At 35.5% G+C, this 23,327-nt stretch overlaps 1 protein-coding gene across 12 annotated transcripts in view; it reads left to right on the top strand.

Moving 5' to 3' along the window:
- LOC134530981 (zinc finger and BTB domain-containing protein 40-like) overlaps positions 1-23,327 on the top strand; it is a 121,384-nt gene that overhangs the window by 5,837 nt on the left and 92,220 nt on the right. For 2 of the 12 annotated variants that reach the window (XM_063366373.1, XM_063366371.1), the window contains exon 2: positions 1,472-1,710. The exons of 3 other annotated variants lie outside the window; for them this stretch is intronic. In XM_063366373.1, the coding sequence (XP_063222443.1) occupies positions 1,472-1,710 (239 nt within the window). 7 more of the 12 variants (XM_063366381.1, XM_063366374.1, XM_063366379.1 and 4 more) reach the window with 6 other exon arrangements.

Here is a 23,327-nt window from a genome sequence, read left to right as displayed (position 1 = left end):
ACATGGCTGATGTTCGGCCAATACTTGGTATAAGACCTGGAGTCGTTTTAATATAATCCAAGTTTTTGAAATATGTACCTTCTTTGACCTTATATGATTTAAAGAATACTATTAATAAATACTATTTTTTTTAGTTAAATACAAACCGTCATATCTTGCGTTTAGGACCTTGTGGTTGGATTTTTATATTTCAGTTTTAAACGGAGAAATAAAATGGTTTTTTCAGGTCCTGTAATGGGCGAGTGAAGCTATTGCCTGCAAGGAAAACAGGGCGCGCGATCTTGTTGCTGTCCGTCGGCATTAAAAGTGTCGGCCCAGACAAAAATTCTGAAAAGTATATTTTGTTAAGAAATGTTACAGCTTTCATTTGGTACATGGCTGATGTTCGGCCAATACTTGGTATGAGTCCTGGAGTCGTTTAATATAATCCAAGTTTTTGAAATATGTACCTTCTTTGACCTTATATGATTTAAAGAATACTATTAATAAATACTATTTTTTTTAGTTAAATACAAAGCGTCATATCTTGCGTTTAGGACCTTGTGGTTGGATTTTTATATTTCAGTTTTAAACGGAGAAATAAAATGGTTTTTTCAGGTCATGTAATGGGCGAGTGAAGCTATTGCCTGCAAGGAAAACAGGGCGCGCGATCTTGTTGCTGTCCGTCGGCATTAAAAGTGTCGGCCCAGACAAAAATTCTGAAAAGTATATTTTGTTAAGAAATGTTACAGCTTTCATTTGGTACATGGCTGATGTTCGGCCAATACTTGGTATGAGTCCTGGAGTTGTTATAATATAATGTCAGTTTTTGAAATATATATCATATTTGACTTTTAAATAATTGTAACATTACGTATAAAAATGCACTTTTTTTTAATATTATTAATTAGCTTTACGTTTTGCCTTTATGACTTCGTAGTTGTATTTTGGTTTACATTTTGTCTATTTTATGTTTGGGTAAATGTTTTTGAAACGCGAAAACTGTCATGGCCACAATGTATGTGTGCGTCTGTTGCTGTTGCTGTCCAAATGCATAATTTTGACTCCGGTGATTTTGTTGTATTTTTTTGAATCGGCATCGGTCAATAACCTACGATATAGATTATCTCTGCTACACTTTTGATATATAGTTTGTTAGTGTTTATTGATTTGATCCCTGTTTAGCAGTTATATTTTATATTATTGCTTGTTGCAGAAAATATAAATTATATCAGTTATATTTAAAAATGATCCTTAATACTAAGATTAAGTATATGCTGATTTATAGAACTTAATGTTCAGAAAAAAATCATGTTTAATGATTATATGTTACCTTTTATTAAAAGTATGCAAATCTGAATCTATAATAATACAAATATATTATGTTTATTATTTAATTGGCTTGAAATTTTCGCAATGTGTTACATGTAGTATTTGGTAAACATGGCGAAACGCGAGAGACGACTGTGCAAATTTAATTCAAATTGGATAGTTTCAGAACTCTATTCTTCCTGGCTAGCACCTGTGACGGGAGAAAAACATAAAGCTTTTTGTATTCTTTGCAAGAAAGATTTTGCCATTGGTCACGGAGGGTTAAATGACGTAAAAGCTCATTACAAAGGCAAAAAGCACAAACATCTTCAAATTCAGAAAGAATTGGGAAAGTATGTGGAACCAGTGAAAAGGCGTTTTATTGAATTACAGAAACAAGAAGATTTAATCAATGATAAAGTAAGTTCTGTATATAAGGAATCAGTTGTAGTTTTCCGTTTAGAATGCAACGGGGCACGTATAACTGTTCTGTGGTAACTAGGCCAATGCAGGTTACGGGGCCAAGCCGACAGATCATGTCGTAGGAATTTCCCAAATGATAGGGCATACGCCATTTTCATTTTTGATCCAAAATTGATTCTGTGTTGTGTTGTCAGGGGAGTTTTTGAAATTTTGAGGTAAGTTTATATACTGAGTTCACTGTAATGAACGGAATTGTTTGTAATGTACCGTTAGCTCTTTATTTGACTATAATTTTTTTCTTCGTATTTTGTGAAAGTGCTCTCAATTATTCATAAAATGTGTTGTATTAACATTCTTACATACGCATGCAATCGTGATCGTGTCGCTGTCGGGTAAGGAGGCGAGATTTAATACTATAAACAGGCGAATTATTTTTTTGTAAGTGCTTACATTATTTTCCTATATGGTAGTCTACATTTAATTTAAGTTTATTTACGCATTTAATTGTATCCAAGCCAAACTGTTTTTGTTTCTTTAAGAGGTTTTATTTCGACAGCAACCGTTTGCGTGCAATTTTATTTGTGTTATTTCAAAACATAATAGCAATTCCAACTAGGTGTTTAATATTGGAGTACCTTAATAGATACAGCGTTTCCATCACGATTATTTAGATTTAACTTTTGTACGATAAGTTTTTTGTTCATATCTGTTTCAGTATTTAGCAATATATATTTTTTAACATCAATGTGAGTCTTGTCTTCTAGTTAGTGGGTGTCAATTCTGTGTGTGTGATTTGTAGCTTTAAATAGAGCATGTGTAAAGTGGTTGCATGTATACAGTTTTATGTATTGTAGTAGTAAGACTTTTTAACTATTTTACTTTGTTATAATAATTTTTAAACTAGGATGCATTTATCCTCATTTCTATTATGTCGAATTGCCATTCATGGACCTTTTTTCACAGTTGTCACATTTTCATTATTGTCACAGTGCTTGTATGTTAACGCTGTACTAAGTGGTAATGAAAAATAGCCATATAATACAACACATGCTCTGAAATAGAGATTCCTGTAGTAGAACATAACATGAAAATTTCTATCACCTGCAGTAAGTTATTAAGAGTTAAGAAGTGTCTATTTTCTTACATCCTGATTCACAAACACCATTAAACCATGAAAAAGTATTTCTCAATATGTTAGCTCCATAACTAGAGTAGGTACAAAGCATAACATATCATAAGATTAAAGTTTGTACTATACCTATAGAGTAGGTAGCACGTAAGACTAAGGGGCCCGTCTACAATTGCAATGTTCTAAATTGTGTTCAACGAACACAGATCGCTGGGCAATATTTTTACAGAAGGGCATATACTGAAAGTAAAAATAAAAATCTGAAAATACTTTTTTTTTCAAACACTTGAGACGTTCCTATATTAACCCTGAATTCCGAGATATTTCAAATAATAAATTCCAGGGTAAATATGTAGTGTACGGATTAACGCCAAAAAAAAATCCTACAAATCTGAAATAACTTTCATTATATGCTCTTTTACGTCCTCTTTTCATAACCGCCTGCGGAGATAAGAAATTCCAATTACTTTTGGAGATATCACCGTTCTTATTTTGCAATACAAGACCTATGTAATCATTCAACCGTAGCCATTTCATATTTTGCCGTGTGCGCGTGAATGCCTAAATAACAGAAATTTTCCGTTAGGTAAGGTTAGTTACATTATAAATACTTCAAATTAAACGGAAATTAAAAATAATATCAATTTATTTTACTTGTATAGTTTTAAGTATTTATGATGTAACTGACCTGAACTAACAAAACGGGACAAAGGTAGATTAGGTCAGGTCAGCTACATTATAAATACTTTGAAACTGAACGGACATTAAAAATAATGAAATTAATTTTAATGGTTGTTTAGTTTTAAAGTATTTATAATGTAGCTGACCTAACCTAACAAACCGGAACAGAGGATTAACAGTAGGAACGAACGTAATTTTTTGAAGCATAAAAATTTGAAACGTTAAAAACTCACCTAAGTTGAAGGTGGCCTATTGGTTCATTTGAATATTGGCCTATCACGAACTATCACGAGACAACATTATCCAAAAAAAATATATATATATACTCGTAAACAAAAAACAATGGTGATAGCCGTGTGAATGTGCAGGTATAGTGATTAAAATTTAAAAATTCAATATCTCCAAAAGAAATTGGAATTTCTTATCTCCGCAGGCTGTAATGAAAAGAGGACGTAAAAGAGCATATAATAAAAGTTATTTCAGATTTGTAGGATTTTTTTGGCGCTAATCCGTACACTACATATTTACCAATTCCAGTATTGCAAAATAGATTAGACCGGGTGGTACTATGATACAGCAAACATATTATAGCAAAATGTTTCGCTTTCACAAAAATAAAATACCTGTATCGCTGGTAGGATTTAAGTCTACTTTATGATAACAGAATACTATAAATTTCGTAAATGAAATACAGGAAAATTTCTGCATCTACATTCTCTATTGCCAAAACCCATTTATTTCCTCTCTTGTATAGTAAGAACGTATAGGTCGTAATTGCTTCAGCCTTGTTGAACACTATTCCTACAATATTACGATGTAAATTCGTCTTTATTTTCTCTTATGTTGCAAAACTAACCTAATACACAACTTACATCTCACCTAAAACACCAAACAAAATGCACATAAAACTACAAATCACAAACATTTAAAAGCCATCAAAGCCCACTTATCTTGGCTTTCTGACAATCTTTTACTATCAATATTTTTCTTGTAGATATTAAATTTACGCTAAGAACAATTGCCATTCCTCCATTTAATTTATTCTATATTGCAAAAAAAAAAAACAAATAAAACCTGTCTTTTCCTGTTTACTACTAAAATCAAACGACCACACATTCTGTGTCTACACTGCACCGTTATATTAATTTAATGTATATAAATATGACTTTGCTCTTCTCTCTGCATTGCTTCACTTATTTCCACATAGCCAATAAATTTCTTAATATCTACTTATTACTTCTTGTGTACTTATTCACTTTATAAAAAATATTTATTTCCTTATTAATGTACTCCTTGTACCACGATTGCACCAAAACTCAACTATTGTTCATTTTTTTTCACTGCTATTTTGTCTTTTTCCGTTACCAATTCTATGTACTATATTTTCCTTCATTCCGCAGTTAAATTTGTTATCATTGGCATTGCAACTTCCATGATGTCATACATTTCTCCTTTATTTCCAGCCAATAGGAATCTGGTATTGTAAAATGAACTTGACCCGACAGACTGGAGTAGGAACAGGAAGCCAAGAAGACAGAGACAAAATATTAATTAGTGCTGTCCGATTAGGACCAGCACTTTTCAAAGTCTGAACACATGAATTCATTTTCGGCAGAGTGATTAGAGTTTATTTATCAACATTTACTTTTGTCATACTGAATAACTAAATAATATCAACTCCCACAAGCATTCTCAAGTTAAATTAATATTATTCAAAACAGCTGTGTGCTCATTATTTAAATCATTGGAATTGGACATTGCAACTGTGGAAAGGGCATTTTTCCTTGCAACAATATAATGTCATTCACTACAGGACAAGGGCACAGACCACCCACAGGTTCTTACTGTTGTAAACAGACTTTTATAGTTACATTAAATATTTTCTTACAAAAGATTTTGGAGCTACGTGTCCGATACTGCAACTGCCTATATTGTAAATTGTACATTAGGTAAAACAATAGGCTACCTACATGCAATAAAAAGTCATGTCTATATAATGTTTCATTCATTACTAAACATTTCAGGGTTGGAATTTCAAAAATGATACTGTACCTATATACTTAAGGTGTGTACATGTTAAATTAATATAATTCCGGCTAATTTCATATTTCCCATTTTATTGTATTCAGATTCAGAGAGATATTTAACATCAATATTACACTCTCCCCTCTTCTTACTCCATTAGGGAGTGAATTTTGAAAAATGGTCAAACATCACTTATTTCATTTTAATGTATATTATGCCAACTTGAACATTTACAGTTTAATTAGATTTGGTAAACTTAGTAAAATAATACTGGTTCTTTGTTTCACATTACCTATTAGGAATAACATTTAGCAATGATACACACACACACAGACACACACACATATTTTTATGACACAAAATTAACCTCCCTTATACCGTCAGGCAGAATTTCAGAAAATAATGAGTTTACTATTTGCATGTTTCTTAATTCTACCTAAAATTTAACTTCAGGCTGATAAGTGTGTTACTCGTTATGTATATTATTTTTCTACCTATCCCGTAATTTGCTTCGGAGATTTTTTTTTACTATAAAACCAAACTGTGCCTATTTTAACCCCTTAGTGGTTGAATTTTGAAAAATGTAAAATTATGCTCTAATATATGTACTTATGTACTATTTTTCTTTAGTTTCTTACCTCCTGCTTGATTTACTCCGGACATAAGATTTTTACTGTTAAATTTAATTCATTCTATTTTTACTAGGGTTAACAGTAAATTGTAGTTTATTTTTGCTGAGTTTCTTACCTCACTTGATTTGGTTCAGTTTTATGATTTTTTTGCTATAAAATGTTACCTATCCCAATTTCACCCACCATAGCATTCATATTAAATCAAATTGCAGTATGTAACTCTTCATGCATATTATTGATGTAAATTTTCTTATCTCCAACTCTAGTAGTTTCAGAGATACAAATTTTTTCTTATAAAACCAGATTAACTCTTTTATCCTCCTTAAAAATGTAAATCGTGAAAGTAGAATAAAGGAGTTGTTGGTTTTTGTTTGTTTTATTATCCATACGAAATATCTTAAATTCTGGTTAGGTAATTAATTTGTGAGAAATGATTTTTTTAATTCTAACATGATACTTATAACGGTTCGTTACATACAAAAATAAACAGATGCTGAACGCCGATTGTAATCTTGTTGTTTTTATTTTTTCAAATACAATGCATAGACGAATCCAATCATTTTCACAGTTTTACTCACTCGTTCAACACGTACATCTGCCCGTCGAAAAATGCCCACAGTTTGTGCGATGTGAATTAACGAAAAATAACGTCCTTCAGTAATCTTTTACTGCAAGTACACGAAATTAGTGCGGCCTTAAACATGACCGCACCCAGCGAAAACTAATTTCGCCATGAGCCAAAACGCCGACGAAGGTGGCCGTAATTTCTAATTATGTCCGAACGAAATATAAAAAATAATTAGGTTAACTTAATAATCGGCCTGGCTCTGACCACCAACGTTAAATTATCTCTTTAATAACTTCTACATTATTTGGCAAGAAGCCACCGAACGCGACCTACTTGTGCGGCGTTCGACGGACGACTGGTGAAGTCTTGTCACTGTCTCCTCCACGCAGGGAGGAGAAATCACATGACCTCACCGACCAATCACACGCACGCTTCATTCACACTTGCAGATACAAGCCAATCACAGAACAAATTACAATACATGAAAAAACCTTGTACACACATAACTCGGGGCTTCCCTTGATCTGTCTCTTTTCAATTTCACATCGAAATCGGGGACAGCCATTCTCGTTCTCTCTCCCACACCGTGAGACAGCAGTTATCACTCGGTTCCCATGCAGTGGGGGAATTCCCGTCTTTATCTATCTCTGAGGGGAATTACTGTTTCTTTCTCACTTACACTTACAGGCCTCTCATGCCTCTCTTTCTATCCATCACACCAGACACAGTCCCGTGTTCTAGAATCATTCTACACGTTAATGAACATTACAAACAGCAATTATAATACAAATTACTTTACAAAACTAAAATCATTTAGAAATAACCTGAAAAAGTAGGCCTAAACAGGCAAAAATCTAGTACAGCGACTTATTTGTAAATTATTACATAAAATATAGTAATGATTAAAAACGTCACTTAAAATACAAGGTACTTTCTTAAAACACATTGCACGTGCAAACAACATATATTAATATTAATAATGTCTGATTATACTGTTTCATAACTTATACATCACTCAAAAAACATTGACTTATTACTGCTTACATATACAAAAAAGAAGTTTAAAAGAAAATCATTTATTTTGTAGGGCAGGGTTCTGCAACGCTACATACTGACCCACTGACCCTTTTCACCCCCTTAGGGGTGGGATTTCTTAGTAAAATTATAGTCTAGCATTTAATTTTGGTCAAACAATTATATTTTTATATGTATATATAATGACCTGCCTCAGCTTTGCACGGATGGGATCTATTAATGTTGTGTCATTTGGATTTTATAAGTAGGTACTTATGAGTATCAAGTGCTTTTAAGTGTCCAGTGTTTTAAACAATTGTATACATACTAACACTTACTGCTTATAAATAAGAATTTCTTTGTAAATTATGTTTACAGCTTTTTTCCTCATGAGTCAACAAAGATTTTGTTTAGAAATCACATGTGAAAGGGCTATATATAGTTCATTTGAAAAGCAAACAACGATCTTATCTATTTGTGTAACATTAAATGTTTGTTCCTGCACTATATTTATTGTCATCGAAAAAGAACGTTTTTGTAATTGAATTCGTTCAAATAAAAATGGTAGATCTGTTGGTATTAATATAATCTGCGGAATCAAAATGATGCATCGCATACAATATGGTGTAAAGGTCAGGTTTGATCAAAATTAAATGCCTAAGATAGCCAATATTTCAGTCAGAATAGTTTTGCAAATAACTCATTATTTTTGAACCAATTTTGAAACACAAATTTTTTTTCTGTGAGTCAGTCTTTGTAGATAGACATATGCTATTGTAGACTTTTCTTTAGACCTTTTTAAGACTTACAATTCTGTAGTACGTTTATTTAATGTATCAATCATGTATAAGCCATGTAAGAGCCCTAAAAGTGTTTTTTTTTTACAACTTGGATTACAAAACAATCAGGCTTTTCTACTATAGTTAAATTTAATATTAAATCCTCTAAATGATGAAAACTGAATCAAAATTCATTGTGTTGTTTAGAAGCAGTAAGTGAACAATCTGACAGATGCGGATAGTGACTTGTTTGATACTACTTGAAGAATGTGTTGAAATGGAAAACAAATCAGGGTAGAAAACACTCTTGGCCCCAGCCATAATGTACTGGCGTTAAAGTCGGTGTTATTTTGAAAACATTCTTAGCTACGCTATGTTCCTAAAGATCTCTAAAGAATCAATGGATCAAGTTGCAGTTAGTATCAAGAAAACAGTAGGTTGGCGACAACAGGATCAGGGATATTTCTCGTGAAAAACAAGTCTCAGCTACACAATTAAAGTATAACATGGCGGTCGTCATATCTCTGCTCAAGCTAGTTAGTTTAACGTATAAATGGTAGTTCCTCAGAATCCAGTAGAAATTTTCAAATGCTGTTTACAGGGTAAATAAAGGAAGGTGAAATATTTAATAAACATCATTTCCTGTATTCAATTTTTTTTTCCTCTCGGAAAAGCTGAATCTCTTACAATTTACCTATTTTTGGCAGGTAGGTATACAATAAAAATAATTTTAAAAATATTACAAATTTTAATTCAATGCCAAGTAACTACAATTTTTGTAATTGTAATGATTACATACGGAAAAGTGTACGAGGGTTGTCTGAAAAGTTTCCGACCTCAACATGAAGATGGCAGCACTCGTCAACGATAATTGGGGAATGTGTTTAGTCATTAATTGGGGAATGTGTTTAATCATGTTTTGGAATATACTGTCTGAAATTTCAGCCACAAAAGCTTGGTCAAAGTTCATTTTTTGAACAAAGTGCTGGCACATTGAGTTCCTGGCATAGTCTCACACCTAAAATTAATGTTAAAATAAATATTTACACAAATACTAAATTATAAAAAAGTTCTTATTCGTTGAAAATCTCACATGAGAATTGCAAAAAAAAAATAATAAATAAAAAAAAATGCTACTAAATCTTTTAACCATTTCTGAAAGCAAACAATACCGCCTAACTGACTTTTACTGAAATGTAAGTTAGGCAGTATTGTTAGCTTAGTAACACTATATTATTTAAATTGGGACGTGCTGTAGACTGCTGAAGGAGATTATTCAACCTCTTGAATTGCATTAAAAAAATCTTTGTCAAGTCTATACTGCAGACTGCGAACGTAATTTATTTTAACGTATGTAAACTGCCAACAGCACCTCTTTAAAGCGAAACTTATGTAAAGTCAAATGTTCATTCGACGTTTTCCACAAATTTGCCAAAAATATTTTGATTGTCTTAACACAAGCTAGTGGTGACTCCTGCAATTAAACAGCATGTCCATGTGCGGTACAGCTAGCGGGCTGGTAACTTACAGGATGAAAATTCTAAACTTCCTAATGCCACGGCACCACATATGTAAAATGTTCCTCAGCAATATTTGCATAATCTCAAAAGTCTGTACTTATGCTTATGCATATTTCAACACCAAATTTTTTTTGCTAACCTGCAACTTTTGAAGGACAGTGCAAGGTAAGTCAACCCTTACTTGCACTGTTTCGCCATGACTTCAACACACTAAAATTTACTGTGTGGTTGCTTCAGGGTTCCTGGCAAATGACTTAAATTTATTATTGGTGACAACATTAGGCAAAGTTATGTGGCAACAAAAATAAGTTTCAAAGCCAAAGTTCGCAAGGCTAGAAAATTTTACCACTTGTTACTGTATCTTCTAGTAAGGGGGAAAGTTCTGCAATGTTATTCGTAGCTCGTAAAAGGTAGGTGGGACCAGATGAATTTACAGTCTGTCTTGAAGTCATGGATGATGAGCCAAGATCCACACTCAGCGACGGCCAGTGTAATTGGGCAAAACATTGCCTCCCTGCTGGCAAGCAACTCCTCTTTCCGCCGGGTCTCAATCACAAGCCCTTGCGGCATGCCGCCTCAGCTTCTGTCAGTTGCTCACGGAGTTGGCCGATTGTCGGTCCTCACTTGAAACAAAATTTCCCCCAGCTAACACTGAAAACTTATTTTACTGATGATATGTTTTTCCATAGATTTATTATTTTACAAATATGCTTTAAACTTATTTTAAAAAGTGTTTAATTGTTCATATGACTTAATAATATAGGCTTTTGAAAAGAATAAGAAAAATAAGAGAAAAATATGCAACATGGCACTAAGTACCAACTTTAAACAAAATTAAATTAGCAAAAATCTTATATGTGATGTTAAATGCCACAATTGCTTACTCAGAAAATTATGTCTGCCTAATTCTAATTACAGAAGTATTTGTAGGAATGAAGCTGTGGAGTTATCGGGTATGTGGTTCTGGCTCTAAAATCTGGAATCTGTCCTCGAGAGCATATGTTTTATTGTCGTCAATATACTCCTTGAATATTACTGTAACAATACTTGAAAATATCCATAGGTGTCATGAACTTTTTCCTGGCTGCTGCAAACTACCTCCAATGGCCCCTTTTCTTATGCTGTTGCAAAGAAGTACTGTTCAGGTTTTACACCAATGTCCTTATTGTGATGACTTATAGTTAATGAATTTAATTGGGTTTCTATATTGGGCAGATGAGCTATGAAAGAAGTATATGATGCTGGATTTGTAAAAGTGATCTTGCTTCAGCTGTTTAATAAGAACTTTTTGAAATTTGTGAAACAATATAGTGTTGTGATCTAGACAGTCATTAACAAAATAGAAGCTTTTTTGAATGTAATTTTCCATCTGCTTTCCAGTAAGCAATTGGATGTGCACCTTGGAATGATTGGACCTCGTCTTGCACTATGGAAGAAAAGTTTTCTGAAAGTCCCCCAAAACATATAGTTTGCCATTTTCAAGACATTCTGTCTGTGATTTAAGAAATTCAGAATGTTTTATAGTTAATACAATGATATAAGTACTTTCAGTTACTTCAGCTTTACAAATAACTTTCCCACATCACTAAGAACTTGCGCACACGAAAAAAGCTTAATACTCTCAGTTGATATCCACTGATACCCACTGATTGAAAGAGACTTCCATTTGTTCTGCCAGTTTTTTGTGATCTTCCAAATCTTTATTACAGCTATTACAGCTTACATGCCATGGCACACCCTACCTCCTGAGAGCATAAAAGTCTCTGTTTCAATATTGCTGACCATGAGTTCCAGTAATTCCTTGTAGCAATGTTGACCTCTCATAGCTGAAATCAGAGCTTTACATTCTGATGTAAGCAAATGCAAACAGAAATAGTGTCTACACTTACCTGTAGAATACAGAATTTTGGTCTAAGCTCTGTAAGTGTACACACATCTATGTTCTTCTTTGGGTAGTTTGTCTTTAATTGACTCTAACAGTTCTTTCAAATCACACAGAATTAGCCTTTTCTGATTTTTTTTTTGCTCCAGTTGGCAAGTAAAGTGGAGGAAGAGCAGGACTGTGCATTTTCAGACAGGCAGCATCCTCATACAACAATACAATTTTTTGAGATGTGTTTCATAAAAAATATTTTCAACATTTTATTTAACCCTAATTCATTATTAGATATTATTTATAATTTTATCAATTAAGTTGTTTTGGGATTCTGGCTGAATATGCAGAGGCTTGTAGTTTCCAAACTACTCGAAGTAACCAGATTAAATTTTGTTTGTAAGAAAGATATTAATAAATACTATTGTTGAAAACAAAAAAAAAAATATTCTTCCCCCCGCCTGATGGCCTTTTTTGACCTGTAAATAGTAATTTTGCAGAAAAATTTTGTCATTTTTTGGAGTCATATCAGTAATGATTGAATGGTTTATTCCTCTAGTAGAAGTACTCATGTTTGTCTATTATGCATAAAACATTGATGTGTTATTAGCACCCGAAGTTAGTTTTAACCAAACAAATTTTGCAGGAACATTGTTTTAGGTTATATTCAACCCAGAAAAAAAGGGTCAGGTTTGATTTTAGGTAATATTTGTTCAGAACACTAAAATAACTTGAGTTTAAGTTCTATAATGAGTTATTGGTGGTGCTTTGTAGAAGCAATAGGTAAACAGTTACCTACTACTCTTTAAAATACCCTGAAATGTTAAGTTTTTCTTAACAACATGCCTATACCTAAAAAAAATATATATATTGGTGGTCTGCAGTTGTGATATATTTTCCATAAAAAATTTCATTGAAATAGAAAAGAGAGATTCACAAGATTTTTTTATTGATTTGCTGATTTAAAATGAAATAACCTACTAAGCACCAATATTTTAATATGCTGACTTTATAAAATTGCAGCGTACTGGGAGGAATCGCCCAATCCCAGTAAACTACAAACTTGCGCGCAACGAACACAAAAAAATTATACAAAAAAAAACCTAAGCTGTATTAGGTCCCAGAGTAACCATTAGTTGAAAGATAACAGTTGGTTGGGGTAAACATAGCATTTAATGATAACAGGTTAATTACACCACTTGTTAAAGACACATGAACGGTCCTACAAAACATGAATTGATAAATAGAGGTAACCCTAACATAACAAGATAACAAGAATAACAAGATTATACAAAGTTCAGCGCAATGCTAGCGCACTAGCACAAAATATAGAAATTATATTATGATATAATATCCATGCGTCATACACGCACACTAAACACGAACAATTACGATACAAGATATATAAAGTGAAACAAATGACAATTAACTATAATAATTTAACTATGATTCAAACGTGCCAGATACAGTGCACTTTAATCCATAGCCGAAAGATCAATATCGCCTACGAGCGAGGAAGCAGGCCCATAAGGTCACGCAAACCAGTCAACTGGGGAGACGCGGAGCACTAAGCTAAGTGACACTAATCAATTACATGGCCACACATGGCACAGGCAAGATAATTAGTTGATTTCAGAAATAATAGATTTACCCCATAAGAGTATAGCAGGCAACCGAGAATCTTGAAACGGACATGGCCAGAGGATTCGCATAATCTCATCGTGACCTTCACAGAACACAAACTAGTTAACAGAATTTAGAGACAGCCAACCAAAAATGTTAAACTACGTTCGGAAGGCGCGCGGTGGGTGAGGGGAAATGAGGGGAATGCAGGAGGCAAGACAGAGGAACTATAAGGGGGGAAGGAAGGAGAAACAAGGACGAGAGGGGAGGTCGGCACACGCGCGGTAAACAAACTGCAGCGGCGATCGCTGCAAAATATTATTTGTAATATTTACTTCATGCTTGTAGATTTGGTGTTTTCTTTAATATTTTGTGAATTGGATTTATGAAATTATAAACTAAAACTCATCAGAAGGATTAGTGAAAAATTAATTTTATATGTTATCAGAATGGAATTTCTATAACATTAGTCTGGTGAAGGTTTTATTAAAAATTATCATTAATGAAGGGCTTAAGCGCAAAAATATATTTCCTTATATTCATGTTGAATTTCATTCTCCCCCCCCCCCCCCCCCTCCCTCACCCACCCCTCTTTTTTTTGTTGACATTTTTACTTATTCCAGTTTGAATGACATATTTAATACTGTTTGTGGGGGAACAGTATTAAATATTTCATTCAAACTGGAATAAGTAAAAAATTAAAAAAAAAAGGGGGGGGGGGGTAAATTAAATTCAACATGAATATAAGGAAATATTGTTTCAGTGTTTTCAAGAAATTTTAATACAGCTGTTCTGTATTTAGTTTACAGGAAACCAAAATAATTACCTCTCATCTCCATAAACAATTTTTAATACTACTTATTTTTGATATTGTTTTACTTATTGCATCATGGGTCAAGCCTTTTTAAGTGCAGGAGGTTTGACACATAATAAGAGAGGTTTGGCACAATTGGGAAGAAAATTGTAAATAATGAGAGTAATAATGACTGCATTGTACATTAATGGTAACTGCATGTGTATATTTATATCAAGTTAGTATAAATTATAACTGTTCAATATAATATATGAAATATTTTTCACCAAACAAATCTTGCTACATAAACCGTACTGATTTTAGAAATCAACTCTCATTTCAAATATTTTTTACCTATTGAACCCATTGCATGCCCATTTTGAAATTTTGACACATGCTTCCCATAAGTACAACCTACTTTTAAGAATTTTTTCAAAATTTTTTGGGACACACTTTTTGTTTTATTCAAAATCAAAATTTTGATTTTAAGTTTAGAAAAAAATTTTTTATGACAACCTATGGTGTGTTATATTTCATAAGAAAGCCCATTAAAAATGGAGTAAAATGACACCACTCCCACCTTTCTAGCTTAATTAGAACAGCTTCTAGAGCAATTTCAAAAACGCTCGTCCAGCGTTTTTGAGCGCTTTTTTGAAAACTTTACATAGCTGTATTTTGTAAACCGTTAGAGATAAAATATTAAAATTTAATATTTTTCTTATTCTTAGTACATACTACCACTATACAAAATTTGAAGAAGTTCTAAAATGGTGAGGTAAAATTTTAATTCAAAGTGTGTTGATCTGACATTGAATGTCCCCTTGGTCATTAAAGTTTATATTGTACAAGATAAAATAATGTTTAAGCAAAATATATATTGAAACAATTGTTATATATTGTTACGATTTACTGCGGGTCCGTAAAGGATAGCCTAATTAAAGATTTTTATCACACACCGTTTTATTGATGGCCACTACTTATGTCACTTACAAATAATATTCTAAAATGGCAAATAATTAATTGCACTTAAAAATAATGTTGCTTCCCCAGTCACTCGTTTCTTAAAATCCACACACCTTGCTGGGCCGCACCTCTGGCGCAACTCTCACCGCAGCATCCCTCGTGGATCTCCACTGCGGGACTCCGTCCGGAACTTCGCTCGGGACTCCGCCGTGCCCGCGATACTATCGCCCGGAACTGAACTCTTCGCCTTGGAACCTTCGTCCAGGGACTTCGCCACTCTATCGCCTGGAAACTCCGCCGCGGGAAAACTCCCGACTTCACTGAACTCACTCACTCCCTGCCCTGGAACCTTCGCCCAAGGACTTCGCCACTCTGCCGCACCCACGGCACTATCGCCCCGGAAACTCCGCTGCGGGAAAGCTCCTGCCTGAACTCTCCTGCTGAGGCCGACATCCTCTTTTTACCACCATTTCTGGAACTCACGAGCGCGGCTGGGGCCAGTCGCGTCATTCCGCACCAACACAACTGCAGAAATCTCTCGAAACACGTGTCGGCGGCTCGCGTAACTCCGCAGCTGTCAGGTTTCGTATGTCAAACTAACAGCGCCGCGCGGGGAGCTGAGGGCTGGAGGGAGGGGAAGCGGCGACCCAGGTGCGCACTGCACATCTCGTGTTACGGCGGCATGTGATGCAGCCCAGCTAGCTCTGCACCTGCGCGTGACGTGGCCTTGCTCACGTTCGTAACAATATTATTTGTATCATTAAACTTATTTTAAATGTCCACACATAAAAAGGTCTACCTCAAATTAACTATTGATGAAATATCTAATAAAATTTGATATTTAATGCTACTTTTTCGGTACCACCACTGTAAATTGGTAATGGCAACTTTGCAACAATCTCTTCTTCTTGTACTATACATCTGCCTTCTAATGGTGGATACATAAAGTAATGACTGGACTCCTTACGCCGCAAAAAGCTTATATGAAACTCATTTATTGAGCTATCCACTTTTGAAACTTCTCTGCCAACTTGATGAATTATTATACTTTTTGAACTAAATCTAACCAATAAAAAATCACATTCACAGCCATGACACTGTTGCTCATGATCATCATTATCAAGAGTAAATGCCTCTTCTTTACTGTCAGTCCATGATGCATTTGGTACCAGCCTTTTAAATTTTTCTTGCAATTTATTCTCTCGACCCTGTTCTGTTTTCTTCTTTTTTTCTTGCTGTGCTGCAAATGTCACTTCAATTTGCCTTTTGACTGGTGTATAAGTTAAAATTTTAGTGTAACCAGGCCTTCGTCTACCTCTTGCAGTCTTTCTTGGACCAGCCTTTGGAAATGGGCATAAATCTTGTGGCCTCATAACCTCAATGTGGGAGCCTTGTGTGGAAGGAATCTGGTTTGAAGCATCCATAGTGCAAGTGCAAGAATTACAGTTATCAGTTAATTGAGGGTATAGCCTGTCTATCACATTGGCACCTAGGAAGTCTGAATCTGATTATATGTTGGCATTTTATGGATAAATTCCAGTACTTGAAAAGCCTTTAATAATGTTCACAGGATTAAATGCTTTAAAAAAAGAATTCTCCAATAAGAGCAAGAATGTCTTAAATTTTCATTGGTTGTGCTGGGTGTTTTACCATAAAGTTGTCTGCAGCCTGGTTGTAATAATAATTTTTATATGGATCAAAAATATATAGGTCAGGTGGCTGTAATTTGTGACTAATATGCAGTGGAAGTGTAAGTAATGTTGTACCATGATCTTTACATTTTATGATTGTCCAGTATTACTAAAACTAAGTCCTCACTTGAACATTTGCTGAATACATAATACATACGCTCCTGTACAGGTGGTCTGGAGAGAGAGAAGGAATTACTTAAAATGAGTTAAAACTTAGTTCTAAGTACGTTTATTACAAGAGACCTTAACCTTATACAAAATGTTGCTAGTCGATGAGAGACAATCATGAAGTATTAACTTTTACATTTAAACTTAACAAATAAAATCTAGGGCAATCAGAAAATCAGTCTTATTAGTTGCTTTACAATAAAGTACTTTAACTTGAATGAACTAAAAGGGGATCTTGATTTACAAACACTTTGATCAACGAGCAGCTAGAGGGTATCAAAATCTTCTACGACATTAAAACTCATTCTAAGTCCTTAAAGTTAACTTAAACATTATTTTAAATTATCTAAGGTCAAAACGTAAAACTATACGTCCAGCATGAGGTCAGCAATATCCGCTGAGGTCCGGCCTCTTCAAAAATAATTCAAACATTACTTCCGCGACCCCAACCAACTTTACATGAACGTATTGCTGTTCCGGGGCATAGCCTCCGTCTCAAAGAGCCTAACATCCTTAAACCCTAACCGACTCGTTGCCACTGGCGAGAGGCATAGCCTCCCCCAGAGTGAGCCCCGAGCTACCTCCAGCGGCCGCTTAAAAACCCTCTTGGCTCTGCGGACGTTTCCAGAAAATCTCGGCCCACCGCCCCCAAACTTCGCAATCAGGGCCCGAGCCCGCGGAACGAGCACCGCGTTGCGACCTAGTTACGCCAGCAAACCGCCGCTTCGCGAGGGCCGGTGGTCCGCGCGACTCATGAGGAATGTGCAGCGAGGGCCGGTGGTCCGCGCGACTCATGAGGAATGTGCAGCGAGGGCCGGTGGTCCGCGCGACTCATGAGGAATGTGCAGCGAGGGCCGGTGGTCCGCGCGACTCATGAGGAATGTGCAGCGAGGGCCGGTGGTCCGCGCGACTCATGAGGAATGTGCTGCGAGGGCCGGTGGTCCGCGCGACTCATGAGGAATGTGCAGCGAGGGCAAACTGCACGCTGCCGGCCGGTCGCCTACGAAACGAGGCCGCTTCTCGCACGGGCACAGCAGCCCGCCCACAGCTCACGCCATGAAAGACAGAAATCTGAATTTGGCCACACCGAGAAATTATAAAACGCTACAATATATTGTTACGATCGTGCTTGGCTGCAGTGCTTGGCATCGCCGCGCTCGTTCGGCCTGTCTGCACCCCCTTCCACCCGCATCCTCTCCCTGGTATCTAGTGTCATACTATCTCGCGACATCCTGACCGTCGCAGTGCGCACCTGCCTCAGATCGAGTTACTTAAAAGAGGCAGCACTGCGGAATAAAAGGACTCAGACATGTTTATCGGCGCGTTTTGGGGAAACCCGGTGCTTGTTGCGTTTATCGGCGTTCTTTGAGCAGCCGCCGTGTCCTTCGACAGGACTCACGACGCGTTTCTGGACATTTCGACGGCGAAGGTCGCGCAATATCTCGGAGACATGCCCGATTGTTCTGGACGGGAACCCAAGGGCTATATAAGGAGGTTGGGCCAACCTTCGAGTCAGTCGGAGACTGAGTGAGTTCTCCCGCGGCGGAGATCCGGGTGATAGTGCCGCGGGTGCGGCAGAGTGGCGAAGTCCTTGGACGAAGGTTCCAGGGCAGGGAGTGAGTGAGTGAATTCATAGGAGTCGGGAGTTTTCCCGCGGCGGAGTTTCCGGGCGATAGTCGCGGGCGCGGCGGAGTCGCGAACGAAGTTGCGAGCGAGGAGTCGAATGGGATCTCGGTGAAGAGGAAGTGAGTCTCAGCGGCGGCGGAGTGTGGTGACGGAGTCCCGCGGCGGAGACCCACGAGGGGTGCTGCGGCGAGAGTTGCGCCAGAGGTGCGGCCCAGCGAGGTGTGTGAAACGAGTGACTGGGGAATAGACATTTCTTTAAGTGTAGTTAATTATTTGCCATCTTAGAAGATTAATTGTAAGTGACAAGAAGTGGTAATAAATAAAACTGTGTGTGATAAAAATCTTTAATTGGGCTATCCTTTATGAACCCGCGGTAAATCGTAACAATATTAATTCTTGTGATTTTAATGTGCCTGGCATTGACTGGTCTAATTCTCATCCTGATAACATTATAACTTACATGTCAAATCTAAAGCCAGTTACCTACTTAACTTCATATCCATCCTTGGTTTATCACAATTTAATTGTACCCAACCAGCTATAAATCTCTTAGATCTGTGTCTTTCTATACTTCCTCATTGTTTGGTATCACATTCTGCTGATATCCTTATCAATGAAGATATATTCCATCCGGCTTTAAATATTAACATCACATTAGAAACTTGTCATAATAATATTAATCCCTCTACTGTGTTCAGAAATAACAAAAAAGGGATTTATCTTAATCTTTACAACTCTATTAATGACTGTGACAGGTCACACTTTTATAGTAATACTGATGTTAATGATCTCGTGGATCAACTAAAAACTTGTATTTCTGAAAAAATTGATACTTATATACCTCTATCTAGTAAAAAAAATCAAAATATCCTCTATGGTTTTCCAGCGAATTAATACGTGCTCTTAAATCTAAAAAACATTTCCACAAGCTATACAAAAGAAACAATAATCTACTCTACTATGTGCAGTTCTCTCATTTTAGAAAATCTGTGAAATCTCTAAGGGCGACAAAATCCATTGGACTCAATCGACAAACAACAATATCAAGAAAAACCCTAAAAGTTTCTGGAGATATGTTAAATTAATGAAAGAAGGTTATTACGAACCACTTTCTCTTAAAGTAAATGGTGATATATCAAATGATCCGAATGTGTTTGCTCAGTATTTCTCTAGTGTATATGTAACCCCAAATACTTCTCCCCCAATAACTACATAGGTCATGTCTTTTGAGACTATAGCTATGCCTAAAATTTCTGAAAGTCTAATACTTTGGGCAATTAAGGACTTAAAATCTACTAAATCCACAGGTCCTGATGGCATTCCCAATTTTATTCTTAAAGGCTGCGCCCAACTTTTAGTACCTCTACTTTATCACATTTTTAACACCAGTCTGAAAACGAATATATTTCCAAATAATTGTAAAATAGCAAAAATGATTCCTATTCATAAAAATGGTTCAAAATTAGATGTCTCAAACTTCAGGCCAATATAATTACTTAATTGGGTTCTCCATAATTTTTGAAAAAATTATAGCTAAATTTTTAAATTTTCAGCTCTGTAATATTCTCTCATATAATCAACATGGTTTCAGGTCTGGTATGTCTACTACCACTAATCTTCTTACCTTTCTTAATCCTGTATATAATATAGTTACTAATAGGAGTCAGGCCGATGCCTGTTACTTCGACTTAGCCAAAGCCTTTGTACTGTAAACCATTCCTTACTTCTTATTAAATTATCCCATTTAGGTCTTTGTGGAAACTATATCAATTAGTTCTCAAGTTACCTTTCCAACAGAAGTTTTTTTGTATCAATCAACAATCATAGATCTTCTCAGTATAATGCGTGTTCTGGTGTTCCCCAGGGAGGTACTCTTTCACCTCTTCTCTTTAATATATTTACTAACAACATTACACAAGTACTTTGCTTCTCTACTGACATTCTTTTTGCTGATGACCTAAAAATCTATAAAATTATTTATTCCTTAGAGGATTGTTAATTATTACAAGAAGATATTATTAAATAATTTGTGTCTAAGAAACTTGGTCAAACTCAACAAAGATAAAACCAAGGTCATATCTTTCACTAGGAAATACCATCCAATTAATTATTCATACAAATTAGCGAATTCTATTATCTCTCAAGCCCACTACACAAAGGATCTCTGTATCATTCTTGATTCAAAATTATATTTCCATAAACATGTAGATTACATATATTCCTATGCACGAAGAACTCTAGCGCTTATAAAATTTATTACTTCTTATGCAACCAACTCAGACTCACTTATCTCTCTTTACATGGCACTTATAAGATCAAAATTAGAATATGGTTCTGTACACTGGAATGGCATCAACTTTACGGATACTGAAAAAATTGAAAGTATTCAAAATAAAGTTATAGATTTAATCATTACGAGGAACCTCCCACGCCCCACTTGGACACCCCTGGTAGACCGTAGGGCCTATCATGATGCCCTTTTTGTTCATAATTGTTACATTCATAAATTCAGATGTCCTTATTTTCTTGACGCTCTACTCTGTGTACTCTTCATATTCATAATGATATTATTAATAGACTTATAACAAACTACAATAATCTATAATTGAATTCCAACAGTGTTTAATTATAAATTCTGATTTATGTCTGTCATATCTATATTATTTTTCCTTCAATTGTTCTCTTAATATTTAATAATATGATTTTACCTATATGTTTTATGTGTTATGTGTATGGTTCTTTAACCTTTGTTAGTGTTTTGTCTGTTTTGTTATTATCACTGCTAGTGTGTGGTACTCTTGCTCTCGTTTGCTGGCCATCTGTAGATGTTTTCCGCCTATGGTACCGACGGAGGTGGGAGTCCATACACTGGTAGTGATAACTGTGTTTCTGTTATTACATGTAGTGCCCACATCTAAAGTCTACGACTGTTCTTGGGCATGTGACAAATTCCAAATAAAATAAATAATTTTGCCAGATTTATGGACAGTGCTAAATCCAGTCTCATCAATATTGAATATTGATTGTATGCCAAATTTATATTTAATTCTGTCACATTAGTTTTATTAAATGATGTAGAATGGCTTAGGCTTGTTGCTTCGGATCTTCTAAGCTATATAAGTTCTTGTCTGTGCAGGAATCCTCTCAACCAGTCATGGGTAGCCATTTTGGGTTTGTAATACGTAAACTTTATTGGCAATGCCAAATAAAAAACAAACTCTTTGTCTCGTGTTAAGTATTCATGTTGCAAGTTTTCCAATTCATTGGAAGATGCTTGACCTATGATGTATTTAGGTTCCATACTAACTGTATCTTGGTTTTCACAGTGACTGTACTTTTTTTGCATAACTATCTAAAGTCTTACGATCCAAATAGAATTTTTTTGCTGATGATTGAACACTATGGCGTTCCTCAGCTACAGAACACAGCTGAACGCACTCTTTCAGGTGAATGTTTCTTCCAGAAGAAACATTTTGTAAAACTTTACATCAATGCTTAGCACACAAAAAATTGGATGTTTTATAGCCATGAAGACAAAAATATTTATTATTTGGATCATTATAACTATCCGTAAATAATATGCATTATTGATAATTTTAAACTACCTAACTTTCAAATAACATGAAATTTTGATTTGTTTCTGGTCAACTAAACTCAACTTGACCAGATGGTCAATCCTCCCCACACTTTCCTATGGTCAAGCATCCCTTAGAATCCATTTTGTTGTTAATCTCAAAACAAAACTTTGACATGATTAGAAGTGTTATACATCAAATTGTAGCTAATACATAATCCAACATAATGGTCACTAAAGATTTAAATATCATAAGAAAAAACTAATTTTATTATCTTACGTTTGCCAAAACTTGTATGAAGGGATGAGGAACTCTTCTTAAGGGGAAGGTTCATAGACTAAAAATCGCTACACTTCCAAATCGTGTTAATTTTGGTAAAATGTGAATAAAACCTTCGAAATCAACTACCCGACCACTCCGCCCGGTCGGTATAAGTACCTGTGTAGCTGGGAGCAACGGTCATTCGAGTCAGGCTCTTCATACGGGGAGGGTGTGCTTCTCCTCTCTCCTGGCCGGCTTTAGACACGCGAAGACGGTTGGCCGCCCCCTCCCCCTGAATGTGCGGGTTCTACCCGCGCATGCGCAGGACACGGCTGAGGGCCGCAGTGTTGCCGGTTCTACTCCACCCGACCAGGGCCACGAGCCTCCGCAGCCGATGGAGGTTTACAATTCGCCGCGCCGGCCGGTGAGCGAAGTTTGACGGCCCGTCGGGAAATTGTACCTTCGCGCGCACTTTAGACATCAACACATTTACGTGCTGTACGTAATATTTTATGTTAACTAAGATTCACTATAAAACCATAATACACATTTAAAAAATATTTTTATTATTATTTTCACTAACATTTCAAACATATATCTTTAAATGAGACGTTAAAAATATGTTATATTATCACATAATAATTTAAAATTTGCTCACGGTTAACTCAGTTTTTGAAGACTCGAAGTTATGAG

The sequence above is a fragment of the Bacillus rossius genome, chromosome 3 (assembly GCF_032445375.1).
Source record: "Bacillus rossius redtenbacheri isolate Brsri chromosome 3, Brsri_v3, whole genome shotgun sequence".
Lineage (NCBI taxonomy): Eukaryota > Metazoa > Arthropoda > Insecta > Phasmatodea > Bacillidae > Bacillus > Bacillus rossius.
The sequence above is the reverse complement of the archived record's forward strand: the minus strand, read 5'-3'. Positions and strand labels throughout refer to the sequence as shown.